General features: G+C 47.4%; 1 protein-coding gene across 8 annotated transcripts in view; it reads left to right on the top strand.

Annotated features, from left to right (window-relative positions):
* LOC100488564 (dysferlin) overlaps nt 1-20,796 on the top strand; it is a 204,524-nt gene that overhangs the window by 85,856 nt on the left and 97,872 nt on the right. For all 8 annotated transcript variants that reach the window (XM_031895266.1, XM_031895263.1, XM_031895269.1 and 5 more), the window contains 4 exons: nt 4,142-4,256; nt 6,178-6,283; nt 8,085-8,227; nt 10,196-10,369. In XM_031895266.1, the coding sequence (XP_031751126.1) occupies nt 4,142-4,256; nt 6,178-6,283; nt 8,085-8,227; nt 10,196-10,369 (538 nt within the window). The remainder of the gene's footprint in view (nt 1-4,141; nt 4,257-6,177; nt 6,284-8,084; nt 8,228-10,195; nt 10,370-20,796) is intronic.

Genomic DNA, 20,796 nt, shown 5'->3' with positions numbered 1-20,796 from the left:
GATACAAGGTACAGCCTGGGGGAGGGGCAGTTGGACTCCCATATCAGGACTATAGCACTTTCTATAATTCATGAAAATTGTCTATTGGTTCTGAAAAAATTATAGCTCTCAAAATGAGTACACTCCAAGGGTAGCTTACAGTGGGTGGGCAGGCAGTCTATGACTCAAGAAATGGACTGGACTAGAACTATCCAATGGCAGATTTCAGGGGAGGAGCAGGTAGCCTGTAGCTGAAGCAGTGGGGGGGACTAAAACACTCAGAGGACAGCTTACAGGAGGAAGGGGTGGGAAATTTGTAGCTTAAGCAGTAGATGATTGCGTGGGCCTAGAGTCTATGACTCAAACAGGGGGTGGGACTAGAGCAATCAGATGGCAGATAACAGGGGAGGAGCAGGAAGCCTGTAACTCAAGCTGTGGGTGGGACTAAAATACTCAGAGGATAGCCTACTGGAGGAAGGGATAGGGAATCTGTAGCTCAAGCAGTAGATGATTGGGTGGGCCTAGAGTCTATGACTCAAGCAGGGGGCTGGACTAGAACAATCAGATGGCAGATAACGAGGGAGGAGCAGGAAGCCTGTAACTCAAGCAGTGGGTGGGACTAAAACACTCAGAGGACAGCCTACTGGAGGAAGGGGTGGGGAATCTGTAGCTCAAGCAGTAGATGATTGGGTGAACCTAGAGTCTATGACTCAAGGACGGGCTGGGCTAGAGCAATCAGATGGCATATTACAGGGGAGGAGCAGGAAGCCTGTAACTCAAGGAGTGGGTGGGACTAATAAAATACTTCGATGACAGTTTACAGGGGGAAGGGCAAAGAATCTGTAGATGATTGGGTGGCTCTGATGGCAGCTTACAGACTGAAACTTTAAAGGGATCATTTACTACGTGCAAGGTGTATGCAAAGGGCAAAAATGGGCTAAATCTGCTGAATACAGTGCTAACTCCATGTGGAAATGCTGTATTCATGAGGGGCGGAGGAAGGCATGTAGAAGTCCCGCCTCTTACCCCACTTCATCCAGTTATGGAGCGGCAGCAGGGCAAGCACTAACTATGGCAGGGGGTAAATACGGGGCTGCCTTGATGAATAAAGGAATGACCAGCACACAAAATACACAAGAAATATGTTCACTCCATTTATAAAAACTGTATTTTCCCCTTTAAAGATGTGAGAACAGAAGAATTAAATATAAACCTTATTACGCTCCCTGCCAAGGAGCCGCTCTGATAGGTTTACTTGATACACTGATGGGAAAGCACACAGTTTTTATTGGCTCTTAGGCATCATTAAAGCCATTTCATTGCAAATTTCACGGGGCGCACCCTCTGCCAGGACTTCGGGGGGTGCATATTTGTGGCAATTGGCACCTCTGTCGTCGTCTGTTCATTTAGAAATGATCTAATAAAAATTCTTCCATTGGGTAACTGGGAATGAGCAGCCATTGATATAATATCTTCAGGGTGAGCGCTAATTACCACCTCTTTATCTAATATTGCAATTTGCCGTAATAAATTGCTGCCGCACATTCCTGGGGCAAATGGGATAATTGGGGGTCGGAGACACGTATTAGAGATCTCGTATATCAGAAAATTGACTGAAAACAGAGGAAAACACAGGCCAGAAAATATCCCAGCGAGGAATTTCTGACTGCGACGCATTATCCAAGAATAACACGAGCGGCGAGTTATCGGCTAACTACTGTTGTTGGAGAGCGCTGACGGAACCCAGATGTGTCGCTGCCGATTCAATGATAGCCGCGCTCGGCAACGCATGGCTTCACAGCAAAATAGGAAAGCAAACAGTTGCCTCGTGGATTGGGTTTCTTGGGAGAGAGGTTGTTTTGGATTCCAGAAATAAAAATCCGCAGCAGGCGAGGCAGGGATTGGCTGCCTAAGGTTTGATCGCTTCATATGTTACATAGAAAAACTTATTTCTGATGCACTTTAGTCCAGGGGTCCCCAAAATTTTTTTACCTAGGAGCCACATTTCAAAAAAACAAAAAAAACAAATGGAGGGCAAAAAGCTCATGTGGGTGCTAAAGACGGGCTGTGATTGGCTATTGGTAGCCCCAACATGTAATGGGGACCTGCAGGAGGATCCAGTGTTGGACTGGCCCACCAGGATACCATGAAAACTCCCGGTGGGCCCAGGGGTCAGTGACCCCTCCTGTTTCTGACCATTTGGCCTACTTCATGGTTATTCCCTATTTCTGAATGGGAAGAAAGAGGAGAAATAGATGGAAGGATAGATACTAGCGTGTAAAATAAAGAGACTTGGAGAATAAAGAGGTTGAGTGAGGAAAGGAGAAAAATTAGTTTGGAGAGTGGGCCTAGGGTCTAAGGTTTTCTGGTGGGCCCCTGGGGTCCCAGCCCGACACTGGGAGGTTCTGTTTGGCAATAAACTTTGTTGGATTTCTGCAACCAAACTTGGCTTCAAGACATTAAATCAAAAATAAACACCTGTTTGAAGTCACTGAGAGCAACCTCGAAGGGTTTGGTGAGCAACATGTTGCCCCTGAGCCGTGGATTGGGGATCACTGCTCTAGTTGATCCTTGAGGAATTTGATCAGGACCCAGTGGTTGGTCGGGTGGAGGCCCAGGGTGCACTGAGCGTTGCATTTGTTTCATGCCATGTCATTAGAAAATAGTAATAGTGATAACACTATCGTCTCACAGTCACTCTGTATTATTGCTTTCCTTGGCAACCATAGAGAACAAAAAAGAACCAGTTGGCCCTCATTTCTGCCCTTCAGATTGCTCTATATTGTCCCAGTTATGTTTTAATTCCCTTCCTGAGTAAGAACCTAGAATATCTACATAAAGTCTATTTCACGTATTTCCCCATATTTTTGTAAAAAGTGATTGCCTTTCAGATATCTTCTCCAAAACCCAACGTTATGTTGCCTGGTTCTCTTCATTTCTAGAGAAAATGTGTTGATTCCCTTGATCTATCTGAACATTTCTATTATTTGATTCCTTGTAAGGTAGTACTTTTTGAGTTCAATCCCCATTTGAAGGTTTGGAAAAGGAAGGGTGTGCTGGTATTCTGTATTTAGCCAGTGCTCCATTGAAGGTCCAACATTTGGCTAACTACCCCTCCCATATGTTAGGTGTATCTAGGAGACCAAACACCTGTTTCTCCAAGTCTCACCCTAGTGGACCTTCTAGCTAGTCTTTAAGGTGAATCTTGGAGACCAAACACCTGTTTCTCCAAGTCTCACCCTAGTGGACCTTCTAGCTAGTCTTTTAGGTGAATCTTGGAGACCAAACACCTGTTTCTCCAGATCTCACCCTAGTGGACCTTCTAGCTAGTCTTTCAGGTGAATCTTGGAGACCAAACACCTGTTTCTCCAAGTCTCACCCTAGTGGACCTTCTAGCTAGTCTTTAAGGTGAATCTTGGAGACCAAACACCTGTTTCTTCAAGTCTCACCCTAGTGGACCTTCTAGCTAGTCTTTAAGGTGAATCTTGGAGACCAAACACCTGTTTCTCCAAGTCTCACCCTAGTGGACCTTCTAGCTAGTCTTTTAGGTGAATCTTGGAGACCAAACACCTGTTTCTCCAGATCTCACCCTAGTGGACCTTCTAGCTAGTCTTTAAGGTGAATCTTGGAGACCAAACACCTGTTTCTCCAAGTCTCACCCTAGTGGACCTTCTAGCTAGTCTTTCAGGTTTCAATTTACACTCTAATGAACCTTCTAGCTGGGCTTTCCGGTGTATCTAGGAGACCAAACAGCCAAAATTCTTACTGATGTGACCTTCTAGCTGGGCTTTTAGATATATTAAGGAAAGCAAATAACCATGATTCCATATTCTAAACCAAGCAGTCCTTTAGTCTTACTCCCCTGTCACTGCATCCCCACAGTTTGGGAACCACTTTATTAAGGTCTTGAAGCCTTTCCTGATATTCTTTGTTATTTCAATCCTCATAGTTGACCTCCAACCTTATGCCAAGATTATCTGCTTCATGACAAGAGAGGTAGTAGATGTTCTGAGCAGATGTCTATAGGGGCATCCAAAAACATTCTACAGAAAATACAAATTTTAGTTCTGAGGATGTCCTTGATACAATTATAGGTCAAGAAAAGGTACAAAAGTGGATCTGTTTTTGCCCCAGGGCACTGATCTGACTGTTCTATCCCAAGGTTGCTGTATGATACGGACGCGGGTCACATGAGCTTCGTGGAAGAGGTTTTCGAGAACCAGGCCAGGCTGCCCGGTGGGCAATGGATCCATATGACGGAGGCCTACTCAGATGTGGTAAGAGGGGTTGTATTTCTAGAATGGTTAGGTTTTAATTTTCATTAGTGCTTATTTACTAAAGTAGTGCAAAATATTGGTGCAATCTTCCATATCTTCGGCAAGGAGATCATCTTCAAGGGTCAACCTGATTTAAGCCCTCTTCAACTGTTCACCCGTAGTAACAGGTCCATCACCCACTGTGAGTAATTTGCACCCGAAACCTAACTTTCCCACCCTAATAAAAAAACTTTACTAACTGCCTGAAGCAGGAAAGATGTGCATTCAGACCACATTGGATCTGGGTTGGTCTCTGGTTATTATGCTTTTCTCAACAAATTTGGCAAGTATTGGCAGATGTTTAGGGTCACACTTGGACTCCTAGGGCTCAGAATAAAGAACATAAAGGGGTCACTCCTTAGGCAGAAAACGAGCAAAACGCTGGAAATAAATGGTAGAAGAGGTTAAACTGCAGAAGATACCCCCCCCCACCCCTCGCTGGAGGGAGTCCTTATATCATTTTTATACTCTGATTTAATTTCAAAGGATTTATCTGGAGTAATAGAAAGAAAAGACGTTCAGGAGGAACATTTCCAACAAAACCAGAACTAAATTGCTCAGTGTGTGTATCTGCTGGTTCTTTAATCTCTCTTTCCCATGGTCAGGCAGGAACTGCCCCCTGGGTAAGTGAATCCAGTGTCCCCTAATACTTATCCAGGTACAGAGATCTGATTCTCTGCTCTTGGTGAGGCAGGAACTGCCCCCTGGGTAAGTGAATCCAGTCTCCCCCAATACTTATCCAGGTACAGAGATCAGATTCTCTACTCTTGCTCAGGCAGGAACTGCCCCCTGGGTAAGTGAATCCAGTCTCCCCCAATACTTATCCAGGTACAGAGATCGGATTCTCTACTCTTGCTCAGGCAGGAACTGCCCCCTGGGTAAGTGAATCCAGTCTCCCCCAATACTTATCCAGGTACAGAGATCGGATTCTCTGCTCTTAGTCAGGCAGGAACTGCCCCCTGGGTAAGTGAATCCAGTCTCCCCCAATACTTATCCAGGTACAGAGATCGGATTCTCTGCTCTTGGTCAGGCAGGAACTGCCCCCTGGGTAAGTGAATCCAGTCTCCCCCAATACTTATCCAGGTACAGAGATCTCTGTATATCTTGCCCCTGGGCTGCTCTCATACCCATGGTTAGGCCAGGGAAGGAGGGTGGAATTAGTGACTGGAGAGGCTGCCAATAGATGGCTTTACATTGGACAGCCCTTAGGTCTGTATAATCATATTTGGCAACTGGTCTCTTTTTTGGGGAGGCCTCCCTAAAACTTCATTACTCTCCACCTATGGGTGAGGCAGAAACTGCCCTCTGGCCAAGTGAATGTGGTGCCCCCTCCCAGTACTAACCCAGGTACTAACCCAGATACAGAGCTGTAATTCCCATGATCAGACAGAAACCAACCCCTGGGTAGGTAAATCCAGTTTTCCCTAGTATAACCAAGTATAGAATTCTGATTATGGGCTGCTTTCTTTCCTATGGACAAGCAAGAACCTCCCCTGGGTAAATGCATCCTATCCCCCCCCCCCGTACATATTGAGGTATAGAGCTCTGATTCTCTGTACTTATTGCCCCGGGGCTGCTGTCTTTCCCATGGTTCTGCAGGAACTTTACCCTGGGTAAGTGGATCTCCCCCCATTACATACCTTGGTACAGACCTCTGGTTCTCAATATTCTTTGCTCTTGGGCTGCTCTCTTTCCCATGGTCCTGCAGCAACTTTCCCCTGGGTAAGTGGATCTCCCCCCGTTACAAACCTTGGTACAGACCTCTGGTTCTCAATATTCTTTGCTCTTGGGCTGCTCTCTTTCCCATGACCAGGCAGGGACCTTCATGAGAGAAAGGCAGATGATTGATGACCGAGCAATATTTTTTTTCTTTGCTTTCAAGAATGGGGAGAAGGTTTTGCCAAAAGATGAGATCGAATGCCCCCCTGGCTGGAAATGGGAGGATGATGAATGGTCCACGGACACCAACAGGGCTGTTGATGAGCAAGGTGAGCCATACTGGGGGCTTCACTTTCACTCCCTCATTCTGTTCATCAGGCTATTTATTTTAATTTGCTTTTTATTCAGTTTTCACCATAAGTTTCCATTATAGAATAGCGCCTCTACTGGTCAAAGCAAGACACTTGTCTATTGCTATAATGTAGCCATTCAATATGGCAGCCCCCAAGCTTATCTATATATAGAAATATACAGAGCAGGCATACTCTGCGCACACATTAATGCTGCCTTAGGGAACAGTATGACTACTCTCACCCATAGAAATATCCAGAGATGGAATGTTCTGGGCACATAATGCACGGTACCGTGTTCCTGTTGTGTCTGTTTAAGGTAATCATATGGAGGAACAGTTCTATCAGATGTTTGTGATGAGACATTGATGGCAACACAGTTGCACCATGTGGATCCCAACACTTATAGCAAAGGGGCTCCAAATATATTATAGGAAGACAGCAAGTCATTGGGAGGGAGGCTGGGGGTCCGGGTAACCAAGGGCAGGTCTCTCAGCGGGAGCTGTGTCTTCCATTGGATTTGTTTCCAAAGCAAAGGCTCATTTTAGATGCATTATAGTACCCAGAGCATACCCAGAGCATACGCAACCATAGCCAAAGCATACTTAAAATATACCCAAGGATAGCCAAAGCATACCTAACACACACAGAGCATACTAAAGAATACTCAGAGCATATCCAACAATATCCAGAGCATACCCAGCATAAGAAGGGCATACCCGGGCATAACTTCTCATACCCAGAGCATACACAAAACATACCCAAATATATCCAGAGCATACCCAACCATAACCAAAGCATACCCAGAGCATACGCAACAATAGCCAGAGCATACCCAAGCATACCCAGAGCATACCCAACCATTGCCAGAGCATACCCAAGCTTGCCCAAAACATACCCAAGTATATCTGGAGCATACCCAACCATAACCAGAGCATACCCAGAGCATACGCAATCATAGCCAGAGCATACCCAACCATAACCAAAGCATACCCAGAGCATATGTAACTATAGCCAGAGCATACACAAGCATACCCAGAGCATACATAACTATAGCCAGAGCATACCCAAGCATACCCAGAGCATACCCAAGCATTCCCAGAGCATACACAACCATAGCCAGAGCATTCCCAAGCTTACCCAAAACATACCCAAGTATATCCAGAGCATACCCAACCATTCCCACACCTTGTGTCTCAACCCTTTCTCCTTGTAGATTGTAAGCTCTTTTGGGCAGGGCCCTCTTCACCTCTTGTATCAGTTATTGGTTGCTTTATATGTTACTCTGTATGTCCAATGTATGAAACCCACTTATTGTACAGCGCTGCGGGATATGTTGGCACTTTATAAATAAATATTAATAATAATAATAATAATAATAATAATAATAACCAGAGCGTACCCAGAGCATATGCAACCATAGAGAGAGCATACCCAACCATAACTAGAGCATACCCAGAGCATACGCAACTATAGCCAGAGCATACCCAACCATAACCAGAGCATACCCAGAGCATACACAACCATAGCCAGAGCATACCCAAGCTTGCCCAAAACATACCTAAGCATACCCAGAGCATACCCCAAAATACCCAAGCATACCCAGAGCATACCCAACCATAGCCAGAGCATATCCAAGCATACTCAAGTATACACAGAGCATATCCAACAATACCCAGAGCATACCCAAGCATACCCAGAGCATACTGAACTATACCCAGATCATATCCAACAATACTTCTCTTGTCTTCTCCAATATAAAATGTACTTGTTCTTTAAGGATGGGAGTACGGCATTACTATCCCCCCTGACCGGAAGCCTAAATCCTGGGTTCCAGCAGAGAAGATGTATCACACCAACCGCAGGAGGCGCTGGGTCAGACTAAGACGAAGGGACCCCAAGCAGATTGAGATCCTAAAAAAGGTGCTTGGAAATCACTATTGCTGTCCCCTTATTTAATATTCACTATCGGGGGTATTACCTGGGGTTTATTTATTATCAGGGATGTCACAATGGAAGTGCTTGTTCCCCTGTGAGTCTATGATGACAGGACGATGGCCCAGTCCCATTGTGGTATCGCTTGCTCTTAGTATCTGTAGAGAGATTCTGATTTAACATCAACTTTTGGTCGGTCCCTCAGTGCTAATAATTTGGTAGAATTTGGCCCCTAGATGTCTCTGTTTGACCGTGAATTCTCCGTCCCCCCCCCCGACTCCCCACAGCTTGAAACAGTTTCCCCTGCTTATAAAATGTTCTATTGAAACCTGAGTGTAAACAACTGCCGAGCAGCTGCGAGTCTGCCAGATGCACTTTTTATAACCTGTAATAGTGAAGCAGCATAATATGCTATAAAAGCAGGCATTACAAAAATCCTTAGAAAGGCTACCACCGAGGGAAACACGGGCTCGCGCAGCACAGCCACAAAGCAAGGCTTTCAGGGTTTTGTCCAGGGGACTGGATGTAAACAAGGGCTATATTCAGGCACACAGGGCTCCTTCCATCTGCCAAAATATGTAGCGCTATTATGTTGGAATATAATAAACTTTGTACCCCCTACTGTAAATGATAAGGATATTAGCAGTCACTGAGGGGTTCTGTGCCCATATAAAGGCACAAGGCTGCAGGCTGAGTTATACAGGGAACTCTGAGTATCACTCATGTATTATAAGGGATAATGTACCCCCTACTGTAAATGATAAGGATATTAGCAGTCACTGAGGGGTTCTGTGCCCATATAAAGGCACAAGGCTGCAGGCTGAGTTATACAGGGAACTCTGAGTATCACTCATGTATTATAAGGGATAATGTACCCCCTACTGTAAATGATAAGGATATTAGCAGTCACTGAGGGGTTCTGTGCCCATATAAAGGCACAAGGCTGCAGGCTGAGTTATACAGGGAACTCTGAGTATCACTCATGTATTATAAGGGATAATGTACCCCCTACTGTAAGTGATAAGGATATTAGCAGTCACTGAGGGGTTCTGTGCCCATATAAAGGCACAAGGCTGCAGGCTGAGTTATACAGGGAACTCTGAGTATCACTCATGTATTATAAGGGGTAATGTACCCCCTACTGTAAATGATAAGGATATTAGCAGTCACTGAGGGGTTCTGTGCCCATATAAAGGCACAAGGCTGCAGGCTGAGTTATACAGGGAACTCTGAGTATCACTCATGTATTATAAGGGATAATGTACCCCCTACTGTAAATGATAAGGATATTAGCAGTCACTGAGGGGTTCTGTGCCCATATAAAGGCACAAGGCTGCAGGCTGAGTTATACAGGGAACTCTGAGTATCACTCATGTATTATAAGGGATAATGTACCCCCTACTGTAAATGATAAGGATATTAGCAGTCACTGAGGGGTTCTGTGCCCCCCATATAAAGGCACAAGGCTGCAGGCTGAGTTATACAGGGAACTCTGAGTATCACTCATGTATTATAAGGGATAATGTACCCCTTACTGTAAATGATAAGGATATTAGAAGTCACTGAGGGGTTAACAGGGCAGGAATGATTGGCCCTGGCAGGTTACTAACAGGTTACTAACAGGTTACTCTGGTTCTGGTCTAATCTGGTTCTACTGGGTTTGCCGGGTCCCATCATAGTGATGAGAGAAAGTTTTCAGCAGACTTGGATTCCCGGCAAAATTCCGCATTTCTCTATTGGCAGATTTTTTCGTGAAACGGGCGACAAAATTTGGCGTGGAAAAATTTTTCGAGTGAGGAAAAAGTTGTGGGTGCATTAAAAAAGTCACATGATAGCCACATTTTGCCCATTTTCTGCATATTCGCTCATCACTGCACATTAGTGGGGGGCGATTATTATATAGAGAGGTGTCTGTAAGAGAGATCCCCTGCGCTAACTGGGTCCTGTCTCACACAGCACAAGCCGGACGAGTCGGAGAGCGAGGGATGGGAATACGCCTCTCTCTTTGGCTGGAAGTTTCACCTGAAGTACCGTAAGACTGACAGTTTCCGCAGGCGCAGGTGGAGGCGCCGTATGGAACCCCTGGAACGCACCGGGGCGGCAGCTGTTTTCGCTTTGGAAGGTTCCCTGGTAGGTTCCTCCTCTTCATCGTGTATTTACTGGGCGAGTGCCGACCGGCCCAAGGGCTTTACCCACATACGGGGGCAGCAGCCGTAAGTAATGGGAATTTCATCCCGGCCCCAGCCAAAGTAAGGTCCTCCTCTGTATTACTGTATAAGCACAAATGACAGTTACTATATATATATACAGTTACTATATATATATAAATAAAACATATGAACTGGGTTATTGTGAAGCATCTGGCACTCACAGCCACACCCCTTTCCCCCCTTATTAAAATGAATAATGCACATTGCGTGTCAGTAGCACCTATCATGTGTGGTCCACAGGGTCGGACTGGGGGGTGCAGGGCCCCACTGGGGGCCCCTGAACCCCACAATGGCCCCTGCCGCCTTCTTCACCCACCCCCCAAATGCTCCTAAAAGAAACTTACCTGCGGAAGGGACACGGCGGATCGCGGGTGCGCCCTGGGGGGGATCGGATCTGAGCTGCGGGGGCCCACCTGGTTTTTTCCCAGTACCCCGGCGGCCCAGTCCATCTGTAATGTTTACTTTGTGTGCCGGTCTCATACCTTCCAATGATCCCACTTTTATGTGGGACAGTCTTGCACTCTGGCCCTGAAAAGGGGTGTGGCCTCACTGGAAAGTGGGCGAGGTCTGGGCAGATCAGGGGGGTGTCAGGGGGGTAACTGGATGTGGAACAGTGTGGGGTTTGGGCAGAATTATGAAAAGATTTGCCCTTATTTGGAGACATATATTAGGCTATCATAGGGCGGTGGGAGTTGGGCCTGAATATAGCTATAGGGGCAGAGTGAATACCCTACATTTATTTTCTACATTTGCCATCTGCCCACCCTAACCCCGGCCCTGATGAAAGTAACCGGCAACCATATCAACAATTTGGCAAATTAATGACACGCTTGCCTATTAATGGACATGCAAAAAAAAAAAAAATAGAAAAGTGGGAGGAGTTATAGGATCATTGGCCAAACATGGCAGGGGCTCGTGGGGTGGAGCTGTGCCAAAGAAAACAACATACAGTTCCACTTCCAGCCCTAAAATCTGTATTAATGAAATAATAAATATGATTTACATGATTAGACTACAGGAGCCTGTGCCAAACTAAAACTCCCCTGAGGGCTTTACTTGTCCTTTAACCTCCTCAGATGTTGTACCTTGGACCCATAAGGAATATACAGTGTATAATGTATAGTAACTCCTGCTATAATGACCCCGCGGCTCGTCAGCCCACAAACGCACTGCGGGGATCATTCCTTATGCTTTGTACATTAGCTGAGTGTACGCTAGCCATCAACTGTATTCCCACGGCTTCCCCCCATCTGCCAATAGAAAGGGAGCTCTACTGGGCATGGGCGCGGGGCATTAGTAGCGGGGGGTGTAGCTAATAGGGGCTACAGAGTCGGCACCACAAATCCCACCCTATTACTGGGGTCCCTTGGCAGAGTGGAGAAAAACAGACTTAATTAAAGAGATATTGTCAACCCCATGGTTCCCTTTTTATACCTTTCTCTTTTATTATTTTTATTATATGCACTTCTAAATAGTGCTGGGCATTTCCTATATACAGTCTGGGATGCCAGAAACCCATAGCCACATAGGCCCACTCTCCTAGCGCCAACCTGGGCCCACCGGGAGTTTTCCTGGTATTCTGGTCAGCCAGACCCTGACTATATATACAGGTATGGGACCTGTTATCCAGAATGCTCGGGACCTGGGGCTTTCTGCATAAAGAATCTTTCTGTAATTTGGATCTCCATAACTTAAGTCTACTAATTAGGAACTGTTCTGCCCCCAATAAGGGGTAATTATATCTTAGTTGGGATCAAGTACAGATACTGTTTTATTATTACAGAGAAAAGGGAATCATTTAACCATGAAATAAACCCAATAGGGCTGTTCTGCCCCCAATAAGGGGTAATTATATCTTAGTTGGGATCAAGTACAGGTACTGTTTTATTATTACAGAGAAAAGGGAATCATTTAACCATGAAATAAACCCAATAGGGCTGTTCTGCCCCCAATAAGGGGTAATTATATCTTAGTTGGGATCAAGTACAGGTACTGTTTTATTATTACAGAGAAAAGGGAATCATTTAACCATTAAATAAACCCAATAGGGCTGTTCTGCCCCCAATAAGGGGTAATTATATCTTAGTTGGGATCAAGTACAGGTACTGTTTTATTATTACAGAGAAAAGGGAATCATTTAACCTTTAAATAAACCCAATAGGGCTGTTCTGCCCCAATAAGGGGTAATTATATCTTAGTTGGGATCAAGTACAGGTACTGTTTTATTATTACAGAGAAAAGGGAATCATTTAACCATTAAATAAACCCAATAGGGCTGTTCTGCCCCAATAAGGGGTAATTATATCTTAGTTGGGATCAAGTACAGGTACTGTTTTATTATTACAGAAATAAAGGAAATCATTTTTAAAAATTAGAATTATTTGCTTATAATGGAGTCTATGGGAGTTCTGTAATTCGGAACTTTCTGGATAATGGGTTTCCGGATAAGGGATCCCATACCCGTACTTCCCACTGTGACAGAATGCTCTGTTATACAGATAGCTAGAATCTCAGCCATAAAGCAGTTTCACACCATTGTCCTGTTGAGAGCCCTTTTGTTGAATTGAGAGAGCAATACAAATACAGAGGTTGCATTCTGTGCCTCTTGGGGAAGTCTGTGTACTCCAAGGTAAACACTTCACTGAATTTACATGAAATGGCATATTTTCTGCCACATTTCTTATCTGCCGAGTTCATCAAGACATAGAAAGCAATAGAAGTGTGGTTTGGCACTGAGTGCCCTCAGCTCCTGTTGAATTAAATGCTTCTATGATGTGAGTTTGTTTGCCCAACCACATTAAAGATGAAAAGTCTCATTCACCAGTTATTTGACATCAGAAAAATGTTTTTTTTAGAATAATATTCCTGCTCGTCATTCTTCCTTAAGATGCCCTGTAGGCAGACTTTTAAAGGCCAGGTATAGTAGGGAGAGACAGTGTGTATAGTAGCAGGGGGGATAATAGCCTCTGGGAAGGGACTGGGGCTGTGGGATAGCAGGTATAGTAGGGAAAGATGGTGCCTATAGTAGCAGTGGGGGGATAATAGCCTCTGGGAAGGGACTGGGGCTGTGGGATAGCAGGTATAGTAGGGAGAGATGGTGCCTATAGTAGCAGTGGGGGATAATAGCCTCTGGGAAGGGACTGTGGCTGTGGGATAGCAGGTATAGTAGGGAGAGATGGTGCCTATAGTAGCAGTGGGGGGGATAATAGCCTCTGGGAAGGGACTGGGGCTGTGGGATTGCAGGTATAGTAGGGAGAGATGGTGCCTATAGTAGCAGTGGGGGGATAATAGCCTCTGGGAAGGGACTGGGGCTGTGGGATAGCAGGTATAGTAGGGAGAGATGGTGCCTATAGTAGCAGTGGGGAATAATAGCCTCTGGGAAGGGACTGGGGCTGTGGGATAGCAGGTAGAGTAGGGAGAGATGGTGCCTATAGTAGCAGGGGGGATAATAGCCTCTGGGAAGGGACTGGGGCTGTGGGATAGCAGGTATAGTAGGGAGAGATGGTGCCTATAGTAGCAGTGGGATAATAGCCTCTGGGAAGGGACTGGGGCTGTGGGATAGCAGGTATAGTAGGGAGAGATGGTGCCTATAGTAGCAGTGGAGGGGATAATAGCCTCTGGTAAGGGACTGGGGCTGTGGGATAGCAGGTATAGTAGGGAGAGATGGTGCCTATAGTAGCAGTGGGGGGGAGAATAGCCTCTGGGAAGGGACTGGGGCTGTGGGATAGCAGGTATAGTAGGGAGAGATGGTGCCTATAGTAGCAGTGGGGGGGAGAATAGCCTCTGGGAAGGGACTGGGGCTGTGGGATAGCAGGTATAATAGGGAGAGATGGTGCCTATAGTAGCAGTGGGGAGATAATAGCCTCTGGGAAGGGACTGGGGCTGTGGGATAGCAGGTATAGTAGGGAGAGATGGTGCCTATAGTAGCAATGGGGGATAATAGCCTCTGGGAAGGGACTGTGGCTGTGGGATAGCAGGTATAGTAGGGAGAGATGGTGCCTATAGTAGCAGTGGGGGGGATAATAGCCTCTGGGAAGGGACTGGGGCTGTGGGATAGCAGGTATAGTAGGGAGAGATGGTGCCTATAGTAGCAGTGGGGGGGATAATAGCCTCTGGGAAGGGACTGGGGCTGTGGGATAGCAGGTATAGTAGGGAGAGATGGTGCCTATAGTAGCAGTGGGGGGGATAATAGCCTCTGGGAAGGGACTGTGGCTGTGGGATAGCAGGTATAGTAGGGAGAGACAGTGTGTATAGTAGCAGGGGGGATAATAGCCTCTGGGAAGGGACTGTGGCTGTGGGATAGCAGGTATAGTAGGGAGAGATGGTGCCTATAGTAGCAGTGGGGGGGATAATAGCCTCTGGGAAGGGACTGTGGCTGTGGGATAGCAGGTATAGTAGGGAGAGATGGTGCCTATAGTAGCAGTGGGGGGGATAATAGCCTCTGGGAAGGGACTGGGGCTGTGGGATAGCAGGTATAGTAGGGAGAGATGGTGCCTATAGTAACAGTGGGGGATAATAGCCTCTGGGAAGGGACTGGGGCTGTGGGATAGCAGGTATAGTAGGGAGAGATGGTGCCTATAGTAACAGTGGGGGATAATAGCCTCTGGGAAGGGACTGGGGCTGTGGGATAGCAGGTATAGTAGGGAGAGATGGTGCCTATAGTAACAGTGGGGGGATAATAGCCTCTGGGAAAGGACTGGGGCTGTGGGATAGCAGGTATAGTAGGGAGAGATGGTGCCTATAGTAGCAGTGGGGGGATAATAGGCTCTGGGAAGGGACTGGGACTGTGGGATAGCAGGTATAGTAGGGAGAGATGGTGCCTATAGTAGCAGTGGGGGGATAATAGCCTCTGGGAAGGGACTGGGGCTGTGGGATAGCAGGTATAGAAGGGAGAGATGGTGCCTATAGTAGCAGTGGGGGGATAATAGTCTCTGGGAAGGGACTGGGGCTGTGGGATAGCAGGTATAGTAGGGAGAGATGGTGCCTATAGTAGCAGTGGGGGGATAATAGCCTCTGGGAAGGGACTGGGGCTGTGGGATAGCAGGTATAGTAGGGAGAGATGGTGCCTATAGTAGCAGTGGGGGGATAATAGCCTCTGGGAAGGGACTGGGGCTGTGGGATAGCAGGTATAGTAGGGAGAGATGATGCCTATAGTAGCAGTGGGGGGATAATAGCCTCTGGGAAGGGACTGGGGCTGTGGGATAGCAGGTATAGTAGGGAGAGATGGTGCCTATAGTAGCAGTGGGGGGATGGATAATAGCCTCTGGGAAGGGACTGGGGCTGTGGGATAGCAGGTATAGTAGGGAGAGATGGTGCCTATAGTAGCAGTGGAGGGATAATAGCCTCTGGGAAGGGACTGGGGCTGTGGGATAGCAGGTATAGTAGGGAGAGATGGTGCCTATAGTAGCAGTGGGGGGATAATAGCCTCTGGGAAGGGACTGGGGCTGTGGGATAGCAGGTATAGTAGGGAGAGATGGTGCCTATAGTAGCAGTGGGTGGATAATAGCCTCTGGGAAGGGACTGGGGCTGTGGGATAGCAGGTATAGTAGGGAGAGATGGTGCCTATAGTAGCAGTGGGGGGATAATAGCCTCTGGGAAGGGACTGGGGCTGTGGGATAGCAGGTATAGTAGGGAGAGATGGTGCCTATAGTAGCAGTGGGGGGATAATAGCCTCTGGGAAGGGACTGGGACTGTGGGATAGCAGGTATAGTAGGGTGAGATGGTGCCTATAGTAGCAGTGGGAGGATAATAGCCTCTGGGAAGGGACTGGGGCTGTGGGATAGCAGGTATAGTAGGGAGAGATGGTGCCTATAGTAGCAGTGGGGGGATAATAGCCTCTGGGAAGGGACTGTGGCTGTGGGATAGCAGGTATAGTAGGGAGAGATGGTGCCTATAGTAACAGTGGGGGGATAATAGCCTCTGGGAAGGGACTGTGGCTGTGGGATAGCAGGTATAGTAGGGAGAGATGGTGCCTATAGTAACAGTGGGGGGATAATAGCCTCTGGGAAGGGACTGGGGCTGTGGATAGCAGGTATAGTAGGGAGAGATGGTGCCTATAGTAGCAGTGGGGGGATAATAGCCTCTGGGAAGGGACTGGGGCTGTGGGATAGCAGGTATAGTAGGGAGAGATGGTGCCTATAGTAACAGTGGGGGGATAATAGCCTCTGGGAAGGGACTGGGGCTGTGGGATAGCAGGTATAGTAGGGAGAGATGGTGCCTATAGTAGCAGTGGGGGGATAATAGCCTCTGGGAAGGGACTGGGGCTGTGGGAGAGCAGGTATAGTAGGGAGAGATGGTGCCTATAGTAGCAGTGGGGGGATAATAGCCTCTGGGAAGGGACTGGGGCTGTGGGATAGCAGGTATAGTAGGGAGAGATGGTGCCTATAGTAGCAGTGGGGGGATAATAGCCTCTGGGAAGGGACTGGGGCTGTGGGATAGCAGGTATAGTAGGGAGAGATTGTTGGTAAGTAATACCTATAGTACAGTAGGGTAGCCCATCTTACTTGATAGAAACTGGTGACCCCCAAATTCCAGGTTTCTCAGGGGCTTACAATCACAAGATGGGGTAGGAGAGCGCTTAGCAGGTAGCTGCGTTATATAGAGAAGCCAATTATGGGCTGTACCACAGGCCCTGTCTATAACTCCCCTACTCCATGAAATTACCGCTACGTGATAGGTCAGTTTAATTTCCTTAATCTCTCTGGCCGTTCTGGAGCAGAGGAATTTCATTTGGCTTCGGTTCGTTAGAAGGGCCCCTTGTCTCCAGCCGCAAGCGGCGCACATCGGAGCTCTCGGAGGAAATGACTTTGACGTTAAAATAAATACGAGCCCAATTTTACTAATCTCAGACTTCCCCTGCATTCCTCTCACTACTTAGCGCTATTCCTGAGATACTTTACCAGGAAACGGCAGGAATATACAGACTAAGTTTAAAGGAAACCGCGGGGAGAGCAGACGGATTTGCCTCTCCCCGGCCAGAACCAGAGATCATCATTAACTCGTGACCCGGTTGAGTAGCTAAGGCAGCAGGATTGGGCCAGCGCCTTGCGAGGGGGCCCCATTGCCCCGGCCCGTAGGAGTCCTGGTGATTATACATGTGTCACATTTCCTAATTTGCTTATATTGGAAGAGACTCGTCCAACCATCCGCCCCCCCCCCTTGGCTCCGAGCTCCTCTCTTCAAAGTGAACTCTGGTACCATGGGCCGTACATTGCACTCATAATAGCACCAAATGACCTGTGAATTCTTCCTTCTATTCGGTACTAATGACTCACGGTATTGGGCCGAGGTGCCGCGGCCACACACACAAGGCATTGTGGGCCGGGGGTGGATCAAATAGTCCATTGTAAAGTGAGTTCTACCAGTGTTGACTTGTGGCTTTTTGACATTCATCCCTTGCAATTAGCCTGACTGCCTAAGTGCTTCCTCGGGTCTGGCACATACTCACACATATATAGCTGCCTCTGTGTTGCTAGGGGCTAATAAATGGTCAAATTGTATCTGATCAGCTTTCTGTCATCACTGATAATAAAATAAACACCCCTCCTACCGAATTGCCACTTCAGCCATATATACATATATATCTATGGCCTCTAGAGACAGGTACAGTGAGAAGGAATATTTGATACTATAGGCACCATCTCTCCCTACTATACCTGCTATCCCACAGCCCCAGTCCCTTCCCAGAGGCTATTATCCCACTGCTACTATAGCCACCATCTCTCCCTACTATACCTGCTATCCCACAGCCCCAGTCCCTTCCCAGAGGCTATTATCCCACTGCTACTATAGGCACCATCTCTCCCTACTATACCTGCTATCCCACAGCCCCAGTCCCTTCCCAGAGGCTATTATCCCCCACTGCTACTATAGGCACCATCTCTCCCTACTATACCTGCTATCCACAGCCCCAGTCCCTTCCCAGAGGCTATTATCCCCCCACTGCTACTATAGGCACCATCTCTCCCTACTATACCTGCTATCCCACAGCCCCAGTCCCTTCCCAGAGGCTATTATCCCCCACTGCTACTATAGGCACCATCTCTCCCTACTATACCTGCTATCCCACAGCCCCAGTCCCTTCCCAGAGGCTATTATCCCCCCACTGCTACTATAGGCACCATCTCTCCCTACTATACCTGCTATCCCACAGCCCCAGTCCCTTCCCAGAGGCTATTATCCCCCACTGCTACTATAGGCACCATCTCCTACTAACTGCTCCCAGCCCAGTCCTTCCAGGCTATACCCCACTGCTACTATAGGCCATCTCCCTACTTACCTATCCACAGCCCCAGTCCCTTCCCAGAGGCTATTATCCCCCACTGCTACTATAGGCACCATCTCTCCCTACTATACCTGCTATCCCACAGCCCCAGTCCCTTCCCAGAGGCTATTATCCCCCCACTGCTACTATAGGCACCATCTCTCCCTACTATACCTGCTATCCCACAGCCCCAGTCCCTTCCCAGAGGCTATTATCCCCCACTGCTACTATAGGCACCATCTCTCCCTACTATACCTGCTATCCCACAGCCCCAGTCCCTTCCCAGAGGCTATTATCCCCCCACTGCTACTATAGGCACCATCTCTCCCTACTATACCTGCTATCCCACAGCCCCAGTCCCTTCCCAGAGGCTATTATCCCCCACTGCTACTATAGGCACCATCTCTCCCTACTATACCTGCTATCCCACAGCCCCAGTCCCTTCCCAGAGGCTATTATCCCCCCACTGCTACTATAGGCACCATCTCTCCCTACTATACCTGCTATCCCACAGCCCCAGTCCCTTCCCAGAGGCTATTATCCCACTGCTACTATAGGCACCATCTCTCCCTACTATACCTGCTATCCCATAGCCCCAGTCCCTTCCCAGAGGCTATTATCCCCCCACTGCTACTATAGGCACCATCTCTCCCTACTATACCTGCTATCCCACAGCCCCAGTCCCTTCCCAGAGGCTATTATCCCCCCATTGCTACTATAGGCACCATCTCTCCCTACTATACCTTCTATCCCACAGCCCCAGTCCCTTCCCAGAGGCTATTATCCCCCCACTGCTACTATAGGCACCATCTCTCCCTACTATACCTGCTATCCCACAGCCCCAGTCCCTTCCCAGAGGCTATTATCCCCCCACTGCTACTATAGGCACCATCTCTCCCTACTATACCTTCTATCCCACAGCCCCAGTCCCTTCCCAGAGGCTATTATTCCCAATCTTCCCTATTGTTTCTACTTCAATTTGCTTTTCTACGTGGCCTTATTGGTTGTTGGGCCCCGGGTAGCCTTATTCTATTTGCACCCCATTCTGCAAAGGCAGCTGTAACCCCAGGACAGCAGGGTATATACTATGCGTATGGGGTAAAACCATGTTTGTAGCCCTAAGAGAACCTTGTTGTTATTCTCAGAAATGAATGTCCCCCCTGCATTGGAACAAAAAGTCAGCATATTTAGGGGTTTTCCCTGCTAATTTTCATTTCCTGAGAGTGACATATTTATTTAATCCTGTGCCAGAATGTTGTGCCTTTCACTGGGTTTACTCAGGAATTGCTGCTTTTATTCAAGGCCTTTTGGCCACTTGGGCCCAACAGTGTTTAATTGCCACCGCAGAGCTGTCATTCCCCTGACACCCTCCATGTACAGACACCTCCATTCCCTGACGCACGGCCTGATAGTAATTGGTCTGGCTGCCCGGGGGTTTCGCTACAGACCACCTACAGATTGGCAATAGTGACGTCACTCCCCGGGGGACGCTGAGAGCACATTTTTGTCACCTGTGGAACATCGTCACGTCTTTCCCAAAACATTTCTAACTGAGAATGTTTCTCAGGAAGTTGCTTCTTTTTTTTCTTTCTTTCCATTCCTAAATGTCTCCGGCTAAAATAAAGGGAAAGTGATTTGCTATGAAAGAAGGCTTCGTTTATAGGGGCCCTAAAATATGGATTAAGATAAATGGGGCCCTACATTTGCGTAAATCGCCTCCCCCTGTATTTGGTGGATCTAAAGTGATGCGCAGGGCGGCAGTATTAGGTAGTAATGTCAGTTGGAGATGGGTTTCGTAGGTGCCACTTCTTTCCTCTCTGCCTGTGGATTTAATGTGATGGAGAAATATGGAGTAGGGCAAGATTGGGACAGTAGGGCAAGATAGAGACAGTAGGGCAAGATGGAGACAGTAGGTCAAGATGGAGACAGTAGGGAAATATGGAGACAGTAGGGCAAGATGAACACAGTAGGGCAAGATGGAGACAGACGGGCAAGATGGACACAATAGGGCAAGATGGAGACAGTAGGGGAAGATGGAGACAGTAGGACAAAATGCAAACCGTAGGGAAAGATGGAGACAATAG

The sequence above is a fragment of the Xenopus tropicalis genome, chromosome 1 (genome assembly GCF_000004195.4).
Source record: "Xenopus tropicalis strain Nigerian chromosome 1, UCB_Xtro_10.0, whole genome shotgun sequence".
Taxonomy (NCBI): Eukaryota; Metazoa; Chordata; class Amphibia; order Anura; family Pipidae; genus Xenopus; species Xenopus tropicalis.
This window is presented reverse-complemented; position numbering and strand designations above follow the sequence as displayed.